We start from the raw sequence: 21,726 nt of genomic DNA on the forward strand, positions 1-21,726 counted from the left end.
TCTCTTCCAGCCACATGGGCTGTCTTGCAGTTTTTTGAATCCACCAAACATGCCCCATTTTAGGTCCTTAGCACTAGCTCTTATCTCTGCCAGGAACAAACGTGGGACCAGAAGTCCAAATGGCTCCTTACTCTTCAGATTGGACTTCACTGTAGTCTCACCAAAGAGAGTTCCGCATTACAGTATATGAACTAGCACCCTGCCGTGCTTCTTATCCCTGACCTGACATTATTTATTATTTTGTTGCTTCCCCCCCTCACCCCCCAGCCCTCCCAGCTAGAGTATAAACTGTGTGAGGGCAGGCACTTGCTCTTTAGTTTACTTAGAACAGTGTCTGGCAGATAGCGGCTCTCTAAGTTTGTGTTGCCTGCATGAATGACTTCTGGAGGGCTGGTTGTTCATGATATATATATATATATATACATACACACACACACACTTGCTCCTGAAACAAGCACAAGTGCTTCATTGTTGAGTCTGAAATCCTTCAAATCAGTGATTTCTAAACTCTGCGAGCTGATTCAGGAGCTTCATGAAGAAGAAGGGGTGATGAGTGGGTGGGGGTTGAGTTTCTCTCCTTCCCATTTAGAAGTTTTATTAGTCTCAAGTAAAGGTTAATGGCTGTTGGAAAGCATGTTTAAATTTGAGAAACAGTCTTTAAGCGTAAAGACTTAAAAAGCTGCTTTCCAGGTTCATATTGTGAAGTCTCTGCCCATGCTCCCTTTGAGCAACATCTTTGTCCTTTTCCTTCTTTTCATAGTTTTTAAACCATGTTTTTTATAAACTCATTAATTAAGAATAAGTGATTTATCTAAGAAGACATTCCATATCCAGTTATCCTTTAAATAAGAGTTTAATGACAGTGTACATGGTATCTAATCGTTATAAAATCAGGGTATTGAACCCCTTGGGGTGTGTTGTTTTTTTTAAAATATATTTTTATTGACTTCAGAGAGGAAGAGAGAGGGAGAGAGAGAGGGAAACATCAGTGATGAGAGAGAATCATTAATTGGCTGCCTCCTGCACGTCCCACACTGGGGATTGAGCCCACAACCTGGGCATGTGCCCTGACTGAGAATCGAACCCTGACCTCCTGGTTCATAGGTCAACGCTTAACCACTGAGCCACGCCAGCTGGGCGTGGGGTGTTTTTTGAATGTCTTTTGAACCTCATGGTTCTCAGACCTCTGCTTATTCAAACCAAATGTCTCCTACCCTCTCCCTTCACCACTGTCTCATATAGGCATGTGGCTTCAGCAGCTGTTTGCTTTATGTTTTGTTTTTAATAGAATTTCTTAACTATAAGAAATTATGGCCAGTTTCTTTTTTAAAAATATTCAAATTTAAAAACTGTGATAGGAAAAGGCTTGATCCATGTTGGTGCTTTCCTTGGGTTGGTAGAAATACTTGCATGTCCTGTATTTGGAGTTGTAACTTTTCACTCTTGTGTAGAGAATTAATTTAGCTGAAATGAAGTTATATAAATTGGATAGTGAAATGTTTCATTTAGAGCTATCCTATGGCACCTATTTGTATAACTGACAAGAATTATTGAAAAACTTTTTTTTTAATATTACCATGGAATAGTAATTGAACAATCCATAGAGTACTCTGAACTATTTTCATGTTATGGAGTGTTTGCAGTATTTAGAGTAGACATGGTTACAACATGTTATGCAGGCGTCCTCAAACTACAGCCCGCGGGCCACATGGGGGTGTTTTTGCCGTTTTGTTTTTTTACTTCAAAATAAGATATGTGCAGTGTGCATAGGAATTTGTTCATAGTTGTTTTTTTTTTAACTGTAGTCTGGCCCTCCAACGGTCTGAGAGACAGTGAACTGGCCCCCTGTTTAAAAAGTTTGAGGACCCCTGTGTTATAGTTTAGTGAGTAGGAAAGATACATGGGCAGGAATGTGATGTAAATGTGTGTATGATGTACATAGCATGTCCAGTAAAAGTACCTTTGCACTCAGCTGGTGTGGTTCAGTGGTTGAGGTTCAACCCATGAACCAGGGAAGTCACTGTTTGATTCCGGGTCAGGGCTCATGCCCCAGTTTCAGGCTGGATCCCCAGGAGGGGGCATGCAGGAGGCAATCTATCAATGATTCTCTCTCATCATTGATGTTTCTCACTGTGTCCCTCTCCCTTCCTCTCTGGCATAAATAAAAATATATTTTAAAAAATGAATTATTGAGGTCTATTTATAGATATAGCCAACAATGTAGATGTAGTATTGTAGGGCATCAGACTGGATGAATGATCTCTATGATAGGTGAAGTGCATGTATAAATACCAGCTTTCTCTAATCTAGTTGCTGAATTGTGTTGGTGATCATACTGTCAGTGATTCACTCACGTTCTTTGGAGCTTTGAGATACCAGATATCCAGTACACATAGAGACTCACACAGAGGAAAACCCTAGGTCTTATATTTGAAAATTGCACTATTGTTGTTTTGCTTTATTCTTTAATACATATGTGTTGGTTTACCTTTTGTTTTCTTCATTGCTCAGTCATTGCTTTTTTTAAATCAGATAGCTTTCAGCTAATTCTGATTCCAATTCCATTTATTAAATATCTGTTGGCTACTGTTGAATACACTATCTGTCCCATTACTTTTTTTTTGAAGCTTTCACTTCTATTCCCTAATGCCATCCATTGGTGACTTCTCTTTATTTTTGTCTTTTTTAATCTCCAGTAATACAGTTCTAAGTCTTTCTATAGCACTTCTTTCCTTTCCATGAGCTGCATTGGCTTACTACTAAGGCGAATCTGGTCTAACTTTTGTATTCTCTTATCTATTTTCATTTTCTTGGTTTTGAAAAGTAACTGTTCCAGTGATAAAAATATGTTTCTATCTTTGAGATTACTGCTGTTCTAGATGTCTTAGTGTTTTTATATTTTATTTGCACATAATTTATTTTAAACTAAATAGACCAAGTTTGAGTTCAACTCTATTAGAATAAGTTAGTGGAGCAGAGACAGGGAATTGATCATTTAAAATGGGTATTTGGGGTTACTTAAAAAAAAAAAAAAAGCTTATTGGTGACAGAATGAAGTTGTAAAACCCTAAAGAGATGCAATTTAGAATCAAGGAAACAAGGTGCCCTGAGTGAAAAGAGCTATCCCAGGTAACATGTTAAATGGGGAGGCGAGGAGGGCGGTTATTTAAATGAATTGAGCATTAAGGTTTTGAGTGATGAATGAATGGAAATATTGGGAATTAGTAGACAGAGTAAGCTAAGTAATGAAATTCAAGCTTACATCAAGTGAAGGTCAGCTTATTATCTTTCTCTAGTCCTTAAATGTTTTTAACACTGTGGCATCTCCTTTTTTATTCACAGGTGCATGCTGCTCAGCGTAGGGATGGACCTCTTGTACTCATAGGCAGTGGGCTTTCTTCAGAACAACAGAAAATGCTCAGTGAGCTTGCAGCAATTCTTAAGGCTAAAAAATGTGCTGAGTTTGACAGTACAGGTGAGGATTCTTTATTCATTTTTGGTAGAAAAAAATTTTAAATAGGTGATTCCTTTGTAGAACTCCATTGGGTTATCACTATATACTTTTCATGTTGTAATAAATCTAAAATCTTCCTATAGTTATAAACTAATTACAGGCTTAATTTGGTTAGGAAATGTAAAGTTTGCTCTTAGTTTAGTACAGAACAATATACCAGAAAAGCAAACTTTTGAGTTTGCTAATGATAAATAAATTGTAGTGCATGTAATGCTTTAAATCCTCAGTTTTGACTTGAAAATAAAGGAAAAAATATGGTACATGCTAGTGTGACTTTAAGATATTTGCTTTATGAAATGATTTTTCATGTTGGTAGCACAACTACAGAATAATAACCAACGAAGGCTTCTAAATTTAAAAATTGTTTTGAAGAAAATTCAGATAGAAGTTTATAAGGTGCAGACTAGTTATAAAATGCAGACTGGTTAAATAATTATTTTGGTTTATGTATCTGTTTCTCTTTTTGCTTCTTTTTGTATTCTAGTGACTCATGTCATTATTTCTGGTGATACAGTTCAAAGTACCCTGAAATGTATGCTTGGGATTCTCAATGGATGCTGGATCCTGAAATTTGAATGTAAGTGTTAGATTTGAGAGAATTACAAAGTGAATTAAGTACACTAATTTCATTTTTCATAGTTTACTGTTGCCAATAATTATTTAAGGAACTTAGACTAATTTTCTTACCTCTGGTTAGTATTGCATTTTACAAAAGCTTGTCATATTTATGGTATTTTGATGTTCTTGGTAAATGCCCATAGATATATTCTGGTTTCAAAGTATTTTTTTCTACAATACCAACTATTTTAATAATGCGTAAATGGATTGTATAGTAGACTTTTTAAAAAATTTATCTTTATTGATTTCGGAGCTGAAGTGAGAGGGGGAGAGAGATAGAAACATCAACGATGAGAGAGAATCATTGATCAGCTACCTCCTGCACGCCCCCCTACTGGGGATCGAGCCCATAATCCGGGCATGTACCCTTGACTGGAATAGAACTTGGGACCCTTCAGTCCGCAGGCCTATGCTTTATCCACTTAGCCAAACCGGCTAGGGCTGTATAGTAGACTTTTTAAGCCAAAGCAATCCATATTACTATTAAGTGATCAATTTAACTTAATAAATGCATGTTTTAAATATACTGTTAGGAAATAAAAGTACTTTATTGCTTTTCCTCTATGATTTCTAAAAACTTATATGTAAACACTCTTTTGCCTTTCTCAGCTAATCTGGTATATTTTAGGAAGCTGCTGGGAAATTTAAACTACCTTGTGTAACACCTGATTTGGGGCAATTATATCAACTATTATCTAGACCTTGCTGCAAATGTATCCCCATTACCCGCTTCTTGTTGGTAGTCAGATAACATCAGAGCTGCCTTTCACCTTCCCTACTCTTGACTTGTTTGCTTTTCTTAACCTTGGATTCACTTAGGACTTACAGACAAATAAAAAGAAAACTCACACAAGGTTATTTTCTACTCCTGAATAGCAAAATTATCTACTTTGGTTACAGTGGCTAAAATAGGACAATAGATTGACCTTTTTTGTAGAAAAGAATAGTGGTGGTAAAGGGGTTAAGGAGGAGTCTTGTGATGATACAGTTGAGTATTTTTATCCTAGTGGGGGTTCCCTTTCAAAGGCCACATAGGTAATTAAATTATAGACACACACATACCACACACACATAAGTGCCTGTGTAACTGATGAGATCTGACTAAGCTATGGATTGCATCAATGTCAATTTATGACTGGATATTGTGCTATAGTTGTGTAAGATGTTAACATAGATCCCTGGAGGAAACTGCATGGGACTTCCTATGAATCTAATTATTTCACATTAAACATTTAAAGAAACAAAGAATAACATATATATTTTTATGAAACTTTTTTTTTAAGAAGCAAATAATAGGTCAGAATTAGTTTTTAAAAACTTTGTTTTATGGCTTTGTGCTTTGAAGCCATGTGAAATTTTGAATGTTATGGCATTTACCACTTAACTTGAGTATATGGTTCTTGTGAATATGCTGAACTTGCATTTGATTACATATACAGGCTACATGATTCATGTCCATAAAATCTGCCTTCTTTAAGAAATGGAAGTTTTTGTCAATTGAATGGCTTGTCAGTGTCATTTTTATAGAATCACTGATGTACTCTAGCTGACTTAATAGGGTGCATTTATGGTAGAAATGCTTGATTTATTAAGATCTTAATTTTATTATTAATTTAATTTATAGTTTGAAGTTGATTTGGTTTATAAAACTGTTTCCTTTTAGCATTTTGTATTCATGTACTTTTAAAGAAAGCTTTTTATTTATTGATTTTTAGAGAAAGGAAGAGAGAAAGAGAGAGATGGATTTGTTGTGCCACTTATTTATTCATTTACTAGAGGCCCGATGCACAAAGATTCGTGCAAGAATGGGCCTTCCTTCCCCTGGCTGCCGGCACACCTTCACTCCGACCCGAGCCACCTTTCTGCCTTCCCATGCTGCCCAGAGGCCCGGAGCAGCTGGGGCCGTGCAGAAGGCCTTCGTCGTCGCCATGGCGATGGCGCAAGTGTCCCACCCCGCCCCCGCCCGCTCTGTGCCTGCATATGCAAATTAACCCACCATCTTTGTTGGGTTAATTTGCAGACCCACTCCTGATTGGCTGGTGGGTGTCGTGAAGGTACAGTCCATTTGCATCTTACTCTTTTATTAGTGTAGATTGGTTGATTCTTGTCTGTGCCCTGACCAGGGATTGAACCAGCAATCTTGGCCTATTAAGACAAATCTCTAACCAACTGAGTTACCTGGTCAGGGCGGTGTTAATGTCCTTTTTAAATGCAGCTACCATTTATCTTGTGATGCTGGTCTCCACTGATATGTTCCTGTCCAGCTAAGTGGATGTGACTGGCAATGGCACCCCCTCTGTCCTCATCATTCTGTTATTAGTCTCTCCCAATCATGACCAATTTAAAAAATATGGTAAGAAATTGGACTAACCATTTACATAGGAAAAAAAAAAAGTTTTCCTTTTTGTCTCATTCCTATTTTTTTTGAAACTTCTTTTCCCTTTCAAATTCATGGCAAGTCTTACTGGGCCTCAATGTTTAAAAAATTGATTTAAAATGGTTCCATGATTCTAGATGCTTTTGTACTGAATCTGTGTCAGAAATCTTGCCAGTGGTTACAGGAAGGAATAGATTTTCATAATAATAAGGTGTCAGTAATAAAGAAGCCATGTGAAATTTTGAATGTTATGGCATTTACCACTTAACTTGAGTATATGGTTCTTGTGAATATGCTGAACTTGCATTTGATTACATATACAGGCTACATGATTCATGTCCATAAAATCTGCCTTCTTTAAGAAATGGAAGTTTTTGTCAATTGAATGGCTTGTCAGTGTCATTTTTATAGAATCACTGATGTACTCTAGCTGACTTAATAGGGTGCTATTTGGTGATTCTCACAGTAGTGAATAACATATACTAATATCAGTGATTCAGTGTAAAGGATGGATGGAATCTCTTATTGACGTCCATAACCCTATACTTTCTAATACAAAGTCCAAAGAGAAATAGCTTTAGGGCTTGAGACAATTACTTTAAATAGTCACTGGGTTTGTAAAAAAATAGGTAAGAATGCTCAAAATACCTCTTTTTTCCTAATATATATTTCTTGCAGTTTCTATATTCTTAGTCTTAGGCATCCAGTTTGATTAAAAAAAAAGTTCAGGACTATTCAAAACTATCTGAAAACCATGTATATTAAACGAAGAAAATATGGAGCAGAGCTTTCAAAGTTAATTGTAAAGTTTTGTAACTCATTACAACTAGATATTGCATTTGAGGTTATTCATTAGTTTGTTGGAGACAAAATCTTTACTGGCTTAACTATGTAGAAACTTTAATATAATCTATTTTAATGGGATTTTCCATAAACTATGGAGATTCAAGGGGAAACTAAATGTTCTCTGTAGATAATTGACTTATTTAATAAATTAAACAAATTAACAAAAAGAAAAACTGTTCAATTTATTGGAAGTTTTCTGTTTAAACATGTTTTGTCTTTGTTGGTTAATAACCTTTATTTTTCTACGTTGTATATGGAGAGTGTATTAGAATGTTTCACTTAATGGATTTAGCATGAGGTTCGGAAAATCAGCCATAATTTTGCTATTGCACCATTCTGTCTCATCATATGTATTTTTCAGATATTTTATAGAAATAGGAGCTAGAGACCGGAAAAGTTCCTTCTTCAAGATTAAATTTTTGGCTGAGATTCTATTTTAGTCCTAGTTTTAGTACTAACCTCCTCATAGGCAACTTATAACCAGCTCTGTGTAAGGGTGAGTTTTGGTAGGGAGGTGACTAGAATGAAACAATGGAAAATATATAAATGTCATTTCATTTATCCCTTAGAGTATAAATAAGGTAGAACTGCATCCTAAAGATGTAAATGAGCTGTCAGTGAGAAAATATCTTTTGACCTGCCCTTTTAGTACACTGCTTTCAAAATTTCCTCTAGTCTTAACCTTTAAAAAAATTTTTTTTTTTTAATTCTGCCTCTTCATTTTTCATCATTGTGAAGGGGAGAACAGATGGCTGTCATCTTTTCTTTAATAATCTCTCCCTCTTCCCCACTCTCATTTAAGTTTAAATATAATTGCTGCTGTAGAAGTTTTGAAAGTCCTCAGCACCTAAGGGAATTGCTGTGGGAATGTGCCAAACAGTTGACATTGGACTTGCATCTGTGATGTTCGGAAGGGCCAAATAGGGTGGTTTTTCCTTTTTGTTTTAAGTTGAGGAAGATGGAACCTAAAAGACAATCATTATGTCATTTTATTACAAACCTCGTAATCAGATTAATATGTTTTTACTTTTCTATTGAAATTTGTTTCTTCAAATGAATATTGAGAATGCTGTGGAATTTTAAAAATAAATGTAATTATTTTTTTATTCAAACTTTGCTAATTATCAAAAAATGAATATACCAAAGCATTTATATCAACTAAGATTGATTAGGCAACTTCATGCTTACAGAAATTCTTTACCAAAATTCTCTAAAAATAAAAATAAGCAAACATCCTTTGGTCTAATAATTTCCCTTCTGAGAATTTACCCTAATCAAGTAATGAAGATAAAAGAACAAAAAACAAAACTATTTGTGTTATTATTTCTAACTAGAGGCCCGGTGCACGAAATTCATGCATGGCGAGGGGGGAGGAGGGTGTCCCTCAGCCTGGCCTGCACTCTCTCGCCATTCAGGATTGCTGGCTCCTAATGGCTCACCAGCCTGCCTGCCTGATCACCCCTAACCATTCTCCTGTTTGCCTGATTGCTCCTAACTTGCTCTCCTACCTGCCTGATCGCCCACAACCACCTCTGCCTGCCTGCCTGATCGCCCACAACCACCTCTGCCTGACTGCCTGATTGCCTCTAACCACTCACCTGCTTGCCTGATCGCCCCTAACCGCTCTGCCTGCCTGATCACCCCTAACTACTCGCTTGCCTGCCTGATCGCTCCTAACCATTCGCCTGCCTGCCTGATCGCCCCTAACTGCTCACCTGCCTGCCTAATCGCCCCTAACCTCCTCTGCCTGCCTGCCTGATTGCCCCTAACCACTCTGCCTGCCTACCTGATTGCCCCTAACTGCCTCTGCCTCAGCCCCCGCTATGAGGCTTCGTCCAGAATGACTTCCAGAAGGTCATTTGGCTGTTCAGTCTAATTAGCATATTACGCTTTTATTATTATAGATAGCAAGGAGTTGGGGGAATAACCTAAATATGAAATAAGAAAATTCTGGAAGTCTTAGCAACATTCTCTGAGAAGAATTATATTTTTATATGATTATTAACACTGAAGTATGAAAAACAGGATTGTTTCAGTTTTAAAATGTATAGGACAATTAATATCTCTACTTTCAACAATATATAAATGTGTGAATGCATACAGCAAAGAAATAATCAAAAGAAAACAGTAGTAGATTAGTAGGTAGGTACCTGTTTGTTTATAACCATTTTAAAAACAGTGTGTCTGTTCAGCAGAATTCAAGTTCTCTGGAAAGGAATTCTACTTCTCAAGTTGCAATAATAGTATCTTCTTTACAGTTTTTCCAAAGAGTAATTGGATAGGTAAGGGCTTCAGTCTCAGTCAGGGAAATTATAACCTGTGTGTGTGCACTTCTCCGCTCTGATCCACCAGATCTTTTATACCTGTTAGGCAGACCTAGCAAATACAATTTCATATCGTGATTGTTCTAATCAAAACAGGTATTCTTTTTTAAAATGTTATTTTATTGTTTAAAGTGTTACAAATAGTAGTACATATGTCTCCTTTTTTTCCTCATTGACCTTCCCCCGGCCTCCCCTACCCCCTTGGCACATGCCCACCCTCCCTCCCCACAGTGTCTTGCATCCATTGGTTATGCTTATATGCGTGCATACAAGTCCTTCGGTTGATCTCTTACCTCCACCCTCACCCTCCCCTGAAAGGAAACAGATATTCTTACATAAATATTTGAACTTTAAATATATAGCTGAAAAACACCAACTATAAATTTTTAAATTTATTTAATTAAGAAAAATTTTGGACATTTGACTCCCACTTGGTCATTTAACCACATCTATAAAGAGAATTCTTTTGATATTATTACTCAAAGTTTTAAAGTTACTATTTAAAATTTTGCCTATGAAAATTTTATAATGCAGTAATATGTTATGATGGAATTTGACCTGTTTTCTTAATATGCATTAAGTAAAATAAATATAGCATGCTATCATATGAGGAAATATGTTTATATATGTAAATATGTTTATAATTAGATAACTGGCTTAAATGTATCCAGAAATAACTAGCTGTTAAAGAGTATTTATCTGGAATCACAAAAATCTAATGATTGGTGACAGTATTTTCTGTGATATTCCAAATCTAGAGGTTTATGCTGGCACAGGTGGAGTACTTAGCTTTTATTTTACTTTTTTTAACCTTTATTTAATTGTTCTTTTGCTCTTTACTGTGGATTTTAATAATATTGGCCTTATATTTTCTTTTTCTTGTCACCCAGTTTTTTAAAAATTGCTGTATGTATGTTGTTGCTTTTCCATTTTTTGTCATTGGTTTAAAGTTTCCTCTTGTGAATTTCTTTTTATCAAGTTTAGTGATATCATAGCCTAGTTTACTAAAAGGACTAATAGAAAAGCATTTAAAAATGAATTATTTTGTTTTTACAATGTGTTATTTTTCTAATAGAATCAGAAGGGAAATTCTTCAAAAAATGCATTAATATGCTTTTGTCTTGAGTTACGTTAAGTGCCTATTTTAGACCTAATGACCATATATATTTTTTAATTTTAATTGATTTTAGAGAGGAAGGGAGAGGGAGAGAGATAAAAACATCAATGATGTGAGAGAATCATTGATTGACTGCCTCCTACACGCCCCAGCCCCAGACATGCGCCTTGACTGGGAATGGAACCGTGGCCTCCTGGTTCATAGGTTGATACTCAACCACTGAGTGACACTGGCTGGGCTCTAATGACGTATTTATTAGGACTTTTGCTTTTGACAGAGTGATGTTTGATTCTGTATTTTAATTGTTTTTAGGACATTTGGTGTTAACTAAGAGTGATACATAATTCTGAGTTTCAATGCTACTAGTATTTCAGTTACAAATTTAGATGTTTATGATGGCATGTGTAGAGCATTTACTTTTCATTTTACTTTTACAGTAGCTCCAGAACAATTCTTTAAAATATGAATTTATTTATAGCTCTAGCTTTTGAAGAGACTGGGCAAATTCTGGGGCCTTCCATAGAGGGGTATTTTCCCCCTTTGGACATTTAGCAGATCTTCATATTGAAGCATTATTCTGTCTTCATTATATCTGTAATCATGGGTGTGTAGCAGTGCATTCAGGAACCCCGTTTCCTACCCCTTGCCATTTGTATGATTCTTTTTTTCTTCTAAAATGATGAAATGACTAAGCTTAATATAGATTCATTGGTATCACTACTGGTTCACACAGCTAAAATAAAAATAAACACCTATAGATGCATATACTTTTATGAAGTAGGAGGTAAGAATGGCTACTAGAGATTTAGAATAAAGGAATATCTTTCTGTATAGTATAAGCTTCTTTTTTGGAAAAAGACAATATTAAATTTTCAAAAGTATTTTTAAATTGCTGAACAATGGCCTATTTTAAAATTTTGATGTATGTTACAGTATATATCATATTTTCAGTGAGTTTATGACTAGGAATGTTGGGAAAGTTCTGTTATTTTGCTTAACATGGAAAACATGGAAAGTAGACTTAAGAATTCCTGTTGGAAATTAACTTTTTAAAAAATATATATTTTATTGATTTTTTACAGAGAGGAAGGGAGAGGGATAGAGATTTAGAAACATCGATGAGAGAGAATCATTGATCAGCTGCCTTATGCACACCCCCTACTGGGGATGTGCCTGCAACCAAGGTACATGCCCTTGATCGGAATCAAACCTGGGACCCTTCAGGCTGACGCTCTATCCACTGAGCCAAACTGGTTAGGGCTAGAAATTAACTTTTATTGAGTAAACAAAACCTTAAAACATCTTCTGTATTTAGGCTTGTTCATTAGGTAATGCTTTGGCTGGGAGATGCTTCCATTTCCTCATTGATGTTATGTATCACCATTGAAATTGCTGAAAGTTTCTTTTAAAGTTTTTCATTCTTGTTTTTCTACTTGTTTAGTTACTCAGTACAGTTAATCTCAAAACAGGTTCACTAGGAAGTTGATATAAATGTGTAATTATCGTGCCTACTGTGCAGTACATCTTCATTCTGAAACTCCTAGGATACAAATTAGAGTGGCGACTTTGGCAGTAGGTAGATTAAATAAACCCATTGAAGACAAAGCCAAATGCATTGTTCCCCCCACACCTCCTTCCCCAAGGTAGTCAGCAGTTTATGCCATTTCATATACCCTTTGGCTAATCTCTTTCAAATAAGGATCCTCCTATTAGTCATTTAATAACTGGTTTTATAAGAGAGGAACAATATAGTAAATCTGAGTAGAGAATGCCTGGCATTTCCTAAGATGCTTTAAAAGAAAAAGAATAAAGATTAAAGAAGAAGAAACATTTTTAAGTTAATCTAGGAATTGGAGGCTATATGAGTTCTCATCTTAGTTGTGTCACAGGGAAAGCTGCTTCCGTCTCTTAGGACTTAAGTCTCCTTATCTATGAAAGGAAGAGACTGATTCGATGCAGCATCAGGCCAAAGCAGATACAATTTATGTGGTTGTGTCCAGCACACCCATTTAATTTTTGTGTCTTTGTGTATGATGTGTATTTTCCCATTCGCTGCTGTCTCCACAACTTCCTGCTAATTAACACCAGGCTCCTCACAGCTGTTTGGAATCTGATTGGCCCTTGTAGACATTATAGTTAACAACCCTTGGACTAGATGTCACTCCCAGCTTTTAAGAAATTCTTGATGTTTCTTATGCTATGACAGCAGTTCTAACAGAGCACTTTGTCACCATTCAAAACGTTGTTTCTTAGTTTTCAGCAGGGGAAACACACTACATTTTTCTTTAGTTGGAGCTTCATTAGGTAGCCTAGAGAGTTGGCACATTGTTCCTTAGAATAAGAGAATATCAGAGGGATGTATTCATTCAGCTCAGTAATTAAATGTGGATTTTTCTGCCTTACTTTACAGGAATTTACTGAACAACTGCCATAAAGCTGAAAGGTTTATGACTTGAAGCATATTTACACTCTAAGGCACTAGCATCTTCCTGTGGAGGTGCCGTGCTTCCCTGATGGTGTCTGCCATCTCATTTTCTTGATGCCAGCTTATCTCATTCTAGTATCTATTAAGGCTACATTCTGTTGAGTGACTAATGTCAGTACATTACCAGCATTGATAGATACTATTTTAATATGCTTTTTTGACAGTAAATAAAACCATAATGAATAAGCAACAAGTATAGTCATGGCCCATTTATTTATTTCTGTAATTAGACATTAGCCATCCACTTGTTACATTAGATACATAGGAGTATTCAGGGTTAACTCCTTGGCTTTATAGGTTGGTATATTCATTTATCTAAAGATTCTGTTATGAATGCTCTGCAAATATCATTAAGAAAGGAGATTTAGAAATGGGGCTCTGTGCTTGATAAAAAGTTGAAGTAATAGTTTACATGTAAAATAATGAGTGTGATGTAAGTCAGTGATATAGCTAGATTGCTAATGTTTTGGGGGTTTGGTGTTAAATATGGAAATAGTAGATGATGTAATGTGAACACACTGGCAATATTTCTTTGGATAATACTTTGGATAATTCTTTGGATAATACTTTGGATAATACTTTGACCTAGTCGGACATTTTGAGGCTCATTTTTAATACACAGTCAAGTTACTATTTTAATATTAGCTTCATTAGAAAAAGATTTTTACTCATTGAGTGATTATTAAAAATTGTATTTGTAAAATATAAGTTTTACTACATGCAAAAACAATTTCTATAGAACCATGACATTTATGAGAAATTAGTGAGAAGAATAAGATTTAGACATTCAGTGTAGCAAACATGGCTAAATAGGATTCTTTTATTAAAAACATTGAGGGAAAGTGACACCAAAGCACAGGCAAAACTAACAAATTAAGAATCACAAGATAGGGGTTATAGATTGGCCAAGGTTTAATGTTGCATTTGAATATGCATGAATAGCCCCAAGTCTAGAAAATATTTAGCCTCTTGACAAAGCTCTGCTTTTGGAGAGACAGAGTATTGAGTTGTTCAGTCTTCTGACTTTTATGTATTGAGCAGCATCTTGGGACATCTCAATTGAAGCAGCTCTAAGGCAGTGTCGCTCACCAAGTCATCTCTAGAGGGTGACTTTAGTGTGTACCTGTCGGATCCCAAACATGTTGCAGGCTCTGCTTGTTGTTGATTGTATCAAGCACTGTGGAGCCCTGTAGTGTGGCCACCCGATCACTTTCCTTCTTGTCAGATTGCTCATAGTCCAATATCAGATGAGACGTGACTGGGAGAAGCCTATTGCTGATTGTAACGAGCACTGTGAGATGGAGCCCTGTAGTGTGGCCAGCTGAGCCAGGTGCTGTGGACCAGAGCACTTTTGCTCATAGTCCAACAGGAGAGGAGACATGATTGGGAGGATGAGCTTGCGGATGATAGCATTCAAGTTCAGATTGCTGTGGGCTGAACTAAAGGGGACTTTTTATTCACCTTCATTTTGATAACTTAGAGTTTTATTTGTGTATGAAGTAGTGTATCGATTTTGGTTTTTCAGAAAGGAAACAAATTTGTTAGTGTCAGTATGACTTCATTGCTCAGTCCTCTGAAGGAAAGATTTATATTTTCTTTATATGGAAAGCCCATTTTATTACACTTGTTTTAGCATAAGTAGAGTTTCTATTTTTATTTTGAAATAATACTTAACCATGAAGAAGAAGAATCGCTTAGGTAAATTGCTTACTTTCAATGAGAAAGAAGCCATGCTCACTTGATAATTTATTTCTTGTTCTTGTTTTTTGTCAGGGGTGAAGGCATGTCTACAAAGCAAACAATGCGAACAGGAAGAGAAATATGAGATTCCTCAAGGACCACAGAGAAGCAGGCTCAACCGCGAACAGCTGGTATTTTCCTTTTGCTACTACTTTCATTGTTCTTATATCTGAATATTATTATCACATCAGGAAAAATTTCTCCTGCCCTTTCAACAAGTCCAGGTGACTGATTAAAATTTTAATTGTACTTATTTCAAGCACTTGATTCTAAGAGATGATCACGAAGAGCAGTAAAACCCAGAAGGTAATAATTTCACACTGTTAATGGGTTTTTGGCATCTTGAACGTTGCCATAAACCTTTCAGAATCTGAGGTGAAGTCGCAGATACAGGAAGGAACTTGAAAGAAGACTTACAGCTGCTGCTCGGATTTAGTTACCATATGTCTTTATTGCCATATATTGCAGTTTTAATGGATAATGTTCCATTATCCTGTTGATGTATATTAGAAATGATGAAGAAGAAAAATTTTCATACAAGGGAATTCTGAAAAAAAAATTTATTTTTTTTCATAAAGCACACAGAAGTGTGTTTCATAGCTAATTGGATCCTTGGCCATGGCTTCATAATGTATTGTGCTCCATGCAATACATCTCTAAACCCTGTAGCCGCACTCCCGAGCAGCTGCCCTAGAGCCTTAGGCTGTTAATATATAGGGACCTGAATATAGATGGGCAGGATTATAAAAGTCCATGGAAAAGATGGTATCCTTATAATTTAACTTGAGCCCGTATCCCTGAAGCATATTTCAGATACCCAGGAATCCTTGGGCTTTTAGGTCCCACCAAATAGGAATTAATTTTTTGATAAAAGAAATTTGATGAACAGTTTTTGTTTCCTTTTTTTTTTGTGTCGTTGTTTTATACAAAACACATCTAAAATCTGATGAGAGTCAAAAGTACCTGAGATGGTGAGTGAGTCTTAGGGGAAAAAGTATAACTAGGAAACCTATAAATGTGTAAGTCTTTTATTATGACCCAGAGAGTTCACTTGAAATACACCACATCTTAGCACCTCCTTAAGTAACTGCTTAACTGCTCCTGACTGTATTTTTAATTCCCTCATTTATATGCAGTGTTTTAAAATATTTTGATCTGCTTTTAACAAGCTTTTTTCTTTTAAATTTATATTTTTTTAATTGATTTCAGAGAGGAAGGGAGAAGAAGGAAGAGAGAGATAGAAACATTAATGATGAGAGAGAATCATTGATCAGCTGCATCTTGCATGCTCCCTACTGGGGATGGAGCCCACAATCTGGGCATGTGCCCTTGACCAGAATTCAACCCAGGACCCTTCAGTCCATAGGTCAGTGCTCTACCCACTGAGCCAAACCAGCTAGGGTACAAGCTTTTTTCTTTTGTTATTTCAGTTGCCAAAGCTGTTTGATGGATGCTACTTCTACTTTGGGGGAATCTTCAAACACCATCCCAAGGACAACCTTATTAAGCTCGTCACTGCAGCTGGGGGCCAGATCCTCAGACGAAAGCCCAAGCCCGACAGTGATGTGACTCAGACCATCAACACAGTCGCCTACCACGCCAAACCCGATTCCGACCAGCGCTTCTGCACGCAGTACATCATCTACGAGGATGTGTCCAGTCACCGCCCAGAGAGGGTTCGTCAGGGCAAAGTCTGGATGGCTCCTTCCAGCTGGTTTATAGATTGTGTGATCTCCTTTGAGTTGCTCCCTCTTGACAGCTGAGTACTACGCCACAGGCACACTTCAGATTGAATGTAGACAGTGTGAGGACCCAGCCTTTTCACTGTTTTGATCATTCTCATTTTTTAAATAGGTAGACTGATTCATATTTTTTCCCCTTGAATTAAAAAACAATCTTATGCCAGATTAGGAATTTATTCTGTGTTTACCATTTAGATGCTGAGATTGCATTGAAGGATTATCTTTTTAAACCTGATATATGTTTTGATTCATCATGTCTTTGTACTCAAATTGTCAGCTATCAAAGATTAATGAGAGGGTATCAGAACTATTGGTTGATATAACAAGTGGTGTCAGTAATGTCTCAGTCTTTCAATGTTTCTTTGATGAAATAATCTATGCCTGCCACCAGCAGAAATTGTCATTCTTTAGTAAACAAAACATTGTCAGATAATTTATTGTTATGAAAATACAGTACCTGGTAGGTGTTAACTTTTTCTCCTCTCTTCAGTTGTATTCATTTTACATTGTTTCTTATAACTTAGTTTCTTATAATTTTCTTGGATGTCTGTAGCTACATTTTTATCCCTTATTTTTATCTTGCTTCTTTATCAGGAAATCATGATTTGAACCTTAGCGTTAACTGTTCTTTGGTGATGAAAGTCAGCATTGGCTCATGGCACATATTTTTATTGTATGCACTTGCTTATTGTTGCTGCTGTATTTATCTCTATGAATACATAATTCAAGCATTTTCTCCAACATATTTTAGTATCAATATTTCTTAGAATGTCTCACCAGACTAGCAAATTGTCAATCAAATGGTAGACCTTTCTACCTATTGCTAAAATAATTTTTAAAGGTCTTAATTTCTTCCTTCATAAGGTTTTTTATTATTGTTGTTCCTTCCTTCCTTCCTTCCTTCCTTCCTTCCTTCCTTCCTTCCTTCCTTCCTTCCTTCCTTCCTTCCTTCCTTCCTTCTTTCCCTCCTTCCCTCCTTCCTTCCTTTTTCTTTTTCTACGACTACTACTACTACTACTACTACTACTTTTTAAATTTTTAGGTTGCTGTGGAGGCAGAAGTTGGGGATTACTTTATTTAGAACAGATTTTATCCAGATGGCACAAAAGGCCATAACAGTAAGTCTAGAGGTAGGAGTGGGAAGAACTTACTCACAATAGCAAAATAGTCAAGGCTGCGGAGTAGTGGACAGCAGGCCACCTGAGAATGGGGAGACCTGGGAGGTTACTCCAGTCTGAGTGTTCTCCTTTGTGGATCTGCAAGGTACATTAGGTCATTTAAAGACATGTTTTAAGAAGTCTTCCTACAAATTAAATGTTCTTAAACTCTAAGGACATGGAAGGAAGATACTGTGACACCTGTCAGCTTGGTCACTCCTGGGCCAAGGGGACAGTTGGATGACCTCTGGACTGGAATACTGAGAGCCTGAAGTTAATGGACATTTTAAGATTCATTTATTTTAAAGTTGAAGAGTCTAGATTATTCAAAATAAATTTTACTTTAGTTTCTTCTTAGACATGTTACTTCTCGATATCAAGAAATATATTATGTGAATACAGTAATGTACTGCTAACCCTGACCTTCAAGGGTGAATTAGCTCTGAAACTCCAACCAGTAATGTGTTTGTCCTGCATTTCATTCTAATGGAGAATGAGGAACACCACAGCACCGAACAAAGCTGAGGGTTAGATAATGTCTGGGTGGAAGAATTTAAGATGCTCTGGGATTTGGGTTGTCATTTTTGATTTATAACTGACTTTTCATCATTTTCTATTAGCTCATTGGTCGCATTCCTGGACAGGTGTGTGTCTGTTCCTCTGATCTGAATCCCTGTTTGTAAAAACCCCTTTGGGGATGTTGCTCACTTTTCTTTATTCCTTTTCTTGGTCTGTCCTCCTCGCTCTTTGTCGTATTTTTTCCCCCACTATTCAGGAGTTTTATTTTTGCTTTCTTTAAATACTTATTTTTATGGCAGTGGATTGATGTCAGACTCTTGAAACTTGTACTTTCTGCATAGATATACTTGTAATTATTTTTATTTCTAATCATAGATTCAAGCATCCTTTTATTTACCTTAAATTATTAAAGTTATTTGTGTTTCTGTATCTTCTTAGGGGTGTTTTATTCTGCTCCTGGAGATGGAGACTCAGTAAGACTTGTGAGGAAATCTTTCAGCTAATAAACACTTATCTTTTGAAACACTAATGCTTTTTAATTGATACCTGGAAGTTTCTATAAGAATGGGTCTGTGAGAGAAGTGGGAAAGGCACTACACTATTCACCTTTGATTTTTCTCCCCACTTATGAGTGAAGTTTCCCCATCAGTAGCTATCCTGTCCATTCAGCTATGATTTTGTTTGGAGGCACTTACTTTGGATACCAAGACTGCTTAGAAACCCACCTTAGAAAGGACTGGCCAGACTTCCATCAGCATTGTGTCACAAGCCTGGGTTGTGGGCTCAGTCACCTCAGCCCCTCTGCTGTATGACCTTGGAATAACCTTATTTGACATATTTCTTAAAAAAGGAGGCTGGTCTTTTCTACCTTTAATCCATAGTTTGTGAGACTCATGTACATTATTAATACTACAGATTTACCAAATCATTCCTATTTGCTTCATGGCTAAAATATTACTAAAATACTTTGCCGTCAATGAAATATAAAGGCCTTTTCCTGAATTGTACCAATGTGGCTATCTTCAAGTTTCTAAATAACTGCTTACAGAAGTATTACATAATTACTGTAGAAAATTTGCAAAGTACAGAAACACAAGGAAGAAAATAATTCCCAAATTCAGGAATCATAAAGTGACTAATTGTTTTGTTTGGCCTTCATAGTGTTAAAATTTTTCATTGAATGCTATTGAAAGGGCACGAGTGCTTCAGTTTCCTGCAGTCCCCACTACTCCTTACTGTCTGTCCCTTCCATTTTATTTATTTACTTGGGCCTTGGAAATATTGTCAACCCACAGCCCAAAATAACTATTAACATTCTTATCTTTTTTTATTATTTTTTATTTAAGCATACACACACAGCTTTTATAACTAAGGCATAAACCTTGAATATACTTTCCATATTTTCCCATGTAATTAATATTCTTGTCCATAATTTTTAATAGTTGCATCCTATCTATCAACAACATATGTTATAGTTTATTTAACCAAATCCCTGCTGTTGAATATTTGGATTATTTCTATTCTAGATAAAGCTGTATAAACATACTTATATTCCTATATAATAAAACCCTAATAAGCAAACGGACCAAATGGCGGAACAACCATTCGCTATGATGTGCACTGACCTGCAGGGGGCAGACGCTCAATGCAGGAGCTGCCCCCTGGTGGTCAGTGTGCTACTACAGGGGGAGCACCGCTCAGCCAGAAGCCGGGCTCACGGCTGGTGAGCGCAGTGGTGGTGGCGGTGGCAGGAGCCTCTCCTGCCTCTGCAGCAGCGCTAAGGAACAGCAAGCCGAGAGGTAAGGAGCAGCGAGTGGGCAGGTGGTAAGGAGCAAGGGGTCCCAGACTGTGAGAGGGATCCTGGACTGTGAGAGGGGTGTCTGACTGCCAGTTTTGGCCTGATATCCCCCAAGGGGTCCTGGACTGTGAGAGGGACCCCTCCCCCCTGCCCCAGTACATGAATTTTGTGCACCGGGCCTCTAGTATGTTTATAGTAATAAATTTTGGTCCTGGGGGGAGTGGGAGATTTTTTTTTAAATGTAATGCTGTCACCTTCTGTCATTACCATTTCTACAAAATGCAGTGCACACCATATACATTTAGATTAAGATGTATAGTTATGCTTAAAATATAAAAATTATAAAATGAGCCTTAATTGATTGCTATGATTTTCATGAGTTGATGAGACTACATACAAGGTTGAAAACATTCCAGCTCTTAGGGGTTTGAAACTAACCAGAAAAAAGAGGGATAAAGGAATCATAGCCTTTTGATGGAGACAAAGACGGAGCGAGAATAGGATGGAGGAATATAATTTTTAAAAGTTCTCTAGGTGATTTTTATGCCTGCACTTCCCACAGTTGTATGTCACTGCTCTGGTACCATTTATTTCTGATTTAGGTGCCCATTGCAATGCAGTGTGTGTGCGTGTTTGACTAAATGTAACCATGTATTATGTATGTTTTCTGTCTGATTGCCCAAGACACACATTTCTAAAGCTAAGGTATTTGCTATAGAATATGGTGATTGATATGCCTTAAAGTCATCTGCTGAAGTCCAGACACCTGGCGGTAAATTCAGATCATTTTTCTGGGTTGTGGAATTATGATTAACGAATATAACGTTTAATTAATTTTAAAAAGGAATTCAGACGTTCTGAAACGTAAACCAAGTCTGGAGATTTCGATTGACCTTTCTTTTTTCCACGTATGTGACAGAATTGCTAAGCCTTCTTAAGAAAAAGGCAGTAGACTTTTCTAGGATGTACCCTCTTATTTATAAAGGGCTATGCAAAGATTCACTAGCAATTAGACATGCATTTTACCTTCTTCCTTTAAAAAATATGTATCTAGCTTTACATATTCAAAAGAGGTTGAACAAGAGACTGGTACTGATTCACTTACTGATTTGTACATTGATTCATGAGCTACTTACTGGGAAACCACTGGATATCCTGCCTTGTTGTTCACCTGGAGCAACTAAGGTGAGCAAGACGGCTACAGCCTTGGAGGGGCTGACACTGTATGAGAGCCACGCAGGTAAGCCGGTGGTGGCACAGCTGTTGTTCTTGGCACGGCAGCCCCTGCAACTTGGTTAGGACACACTTCGAGGAGGCTACCTCGCCACACATGACTCGCTGGGCACAAGACCCAGCTAGTGTTGGCTCTGGACCTAATCAGGTTAGTTCTGAAAAGATATCTACAACTCATTCTTAGGACCAGATGAATTACTATTTCCCATTATTCTCACTAACCATTTTCTGATTCCCCTTGAGTGATGATTTCAGT

The 21,726-nt window shown here is 36.8% G+C and overlaps 1 protein-coding gene across 1 annotated transcript in view; it reads left to right on the top strand.

Moving 5' to 3' along the window:
- The window catches only part of BARD1 (BRCA1 associated RING domain 1), a 66,699-nt gene extending 47,712 nt beyond the window's left edge, over nucleotides 1-18,987 (top strand). The window contains exons 8-11 of the mRNA XM_028151075.2: nucleotides 3,343-3,475; nucleotides 3,999-4,091; nucleotides 15,055-15,152; nucleotides 16,452-18,987. Coding sequence (XP_028006876.2) covers nucleotides 3,343-3,475; nucleotides 3,999-4,091; nucleotides 15,055-15,152; nucleotides 16,452-16,784 — 657 coding nt within the window. The 3' untranslated portion in view covers nucleotides 16,785-18,987. The remainder of the gene's footprint in view (nucleotides 1-3,342; nucleotides 3,476-3,998; nucleotides 4,092-15,054; nucleotides 15,153-16,451) is intronic.
- The last annotated feature ends 2,739 nt before the right edge of the window (nucleotides 18,988-21,726 follow it).

The sequence above is a fragment of the Eptesicus fuscus genome, chromosome 11, assembly GCF_027574615.1.
Source record: "Eptesicus fuscus isolate TK198812 chromosome 11, DD_ASM_mEF_20220401, whole genome shotgun sequence".
In the NCBI taxonomy this organism is placed as follows: Eukaryota; Metazoa; Chordata; class Mammalia; order Chiroptera; family Vespertilionidae; genus Eptesicus; species Eptesicus fuscus.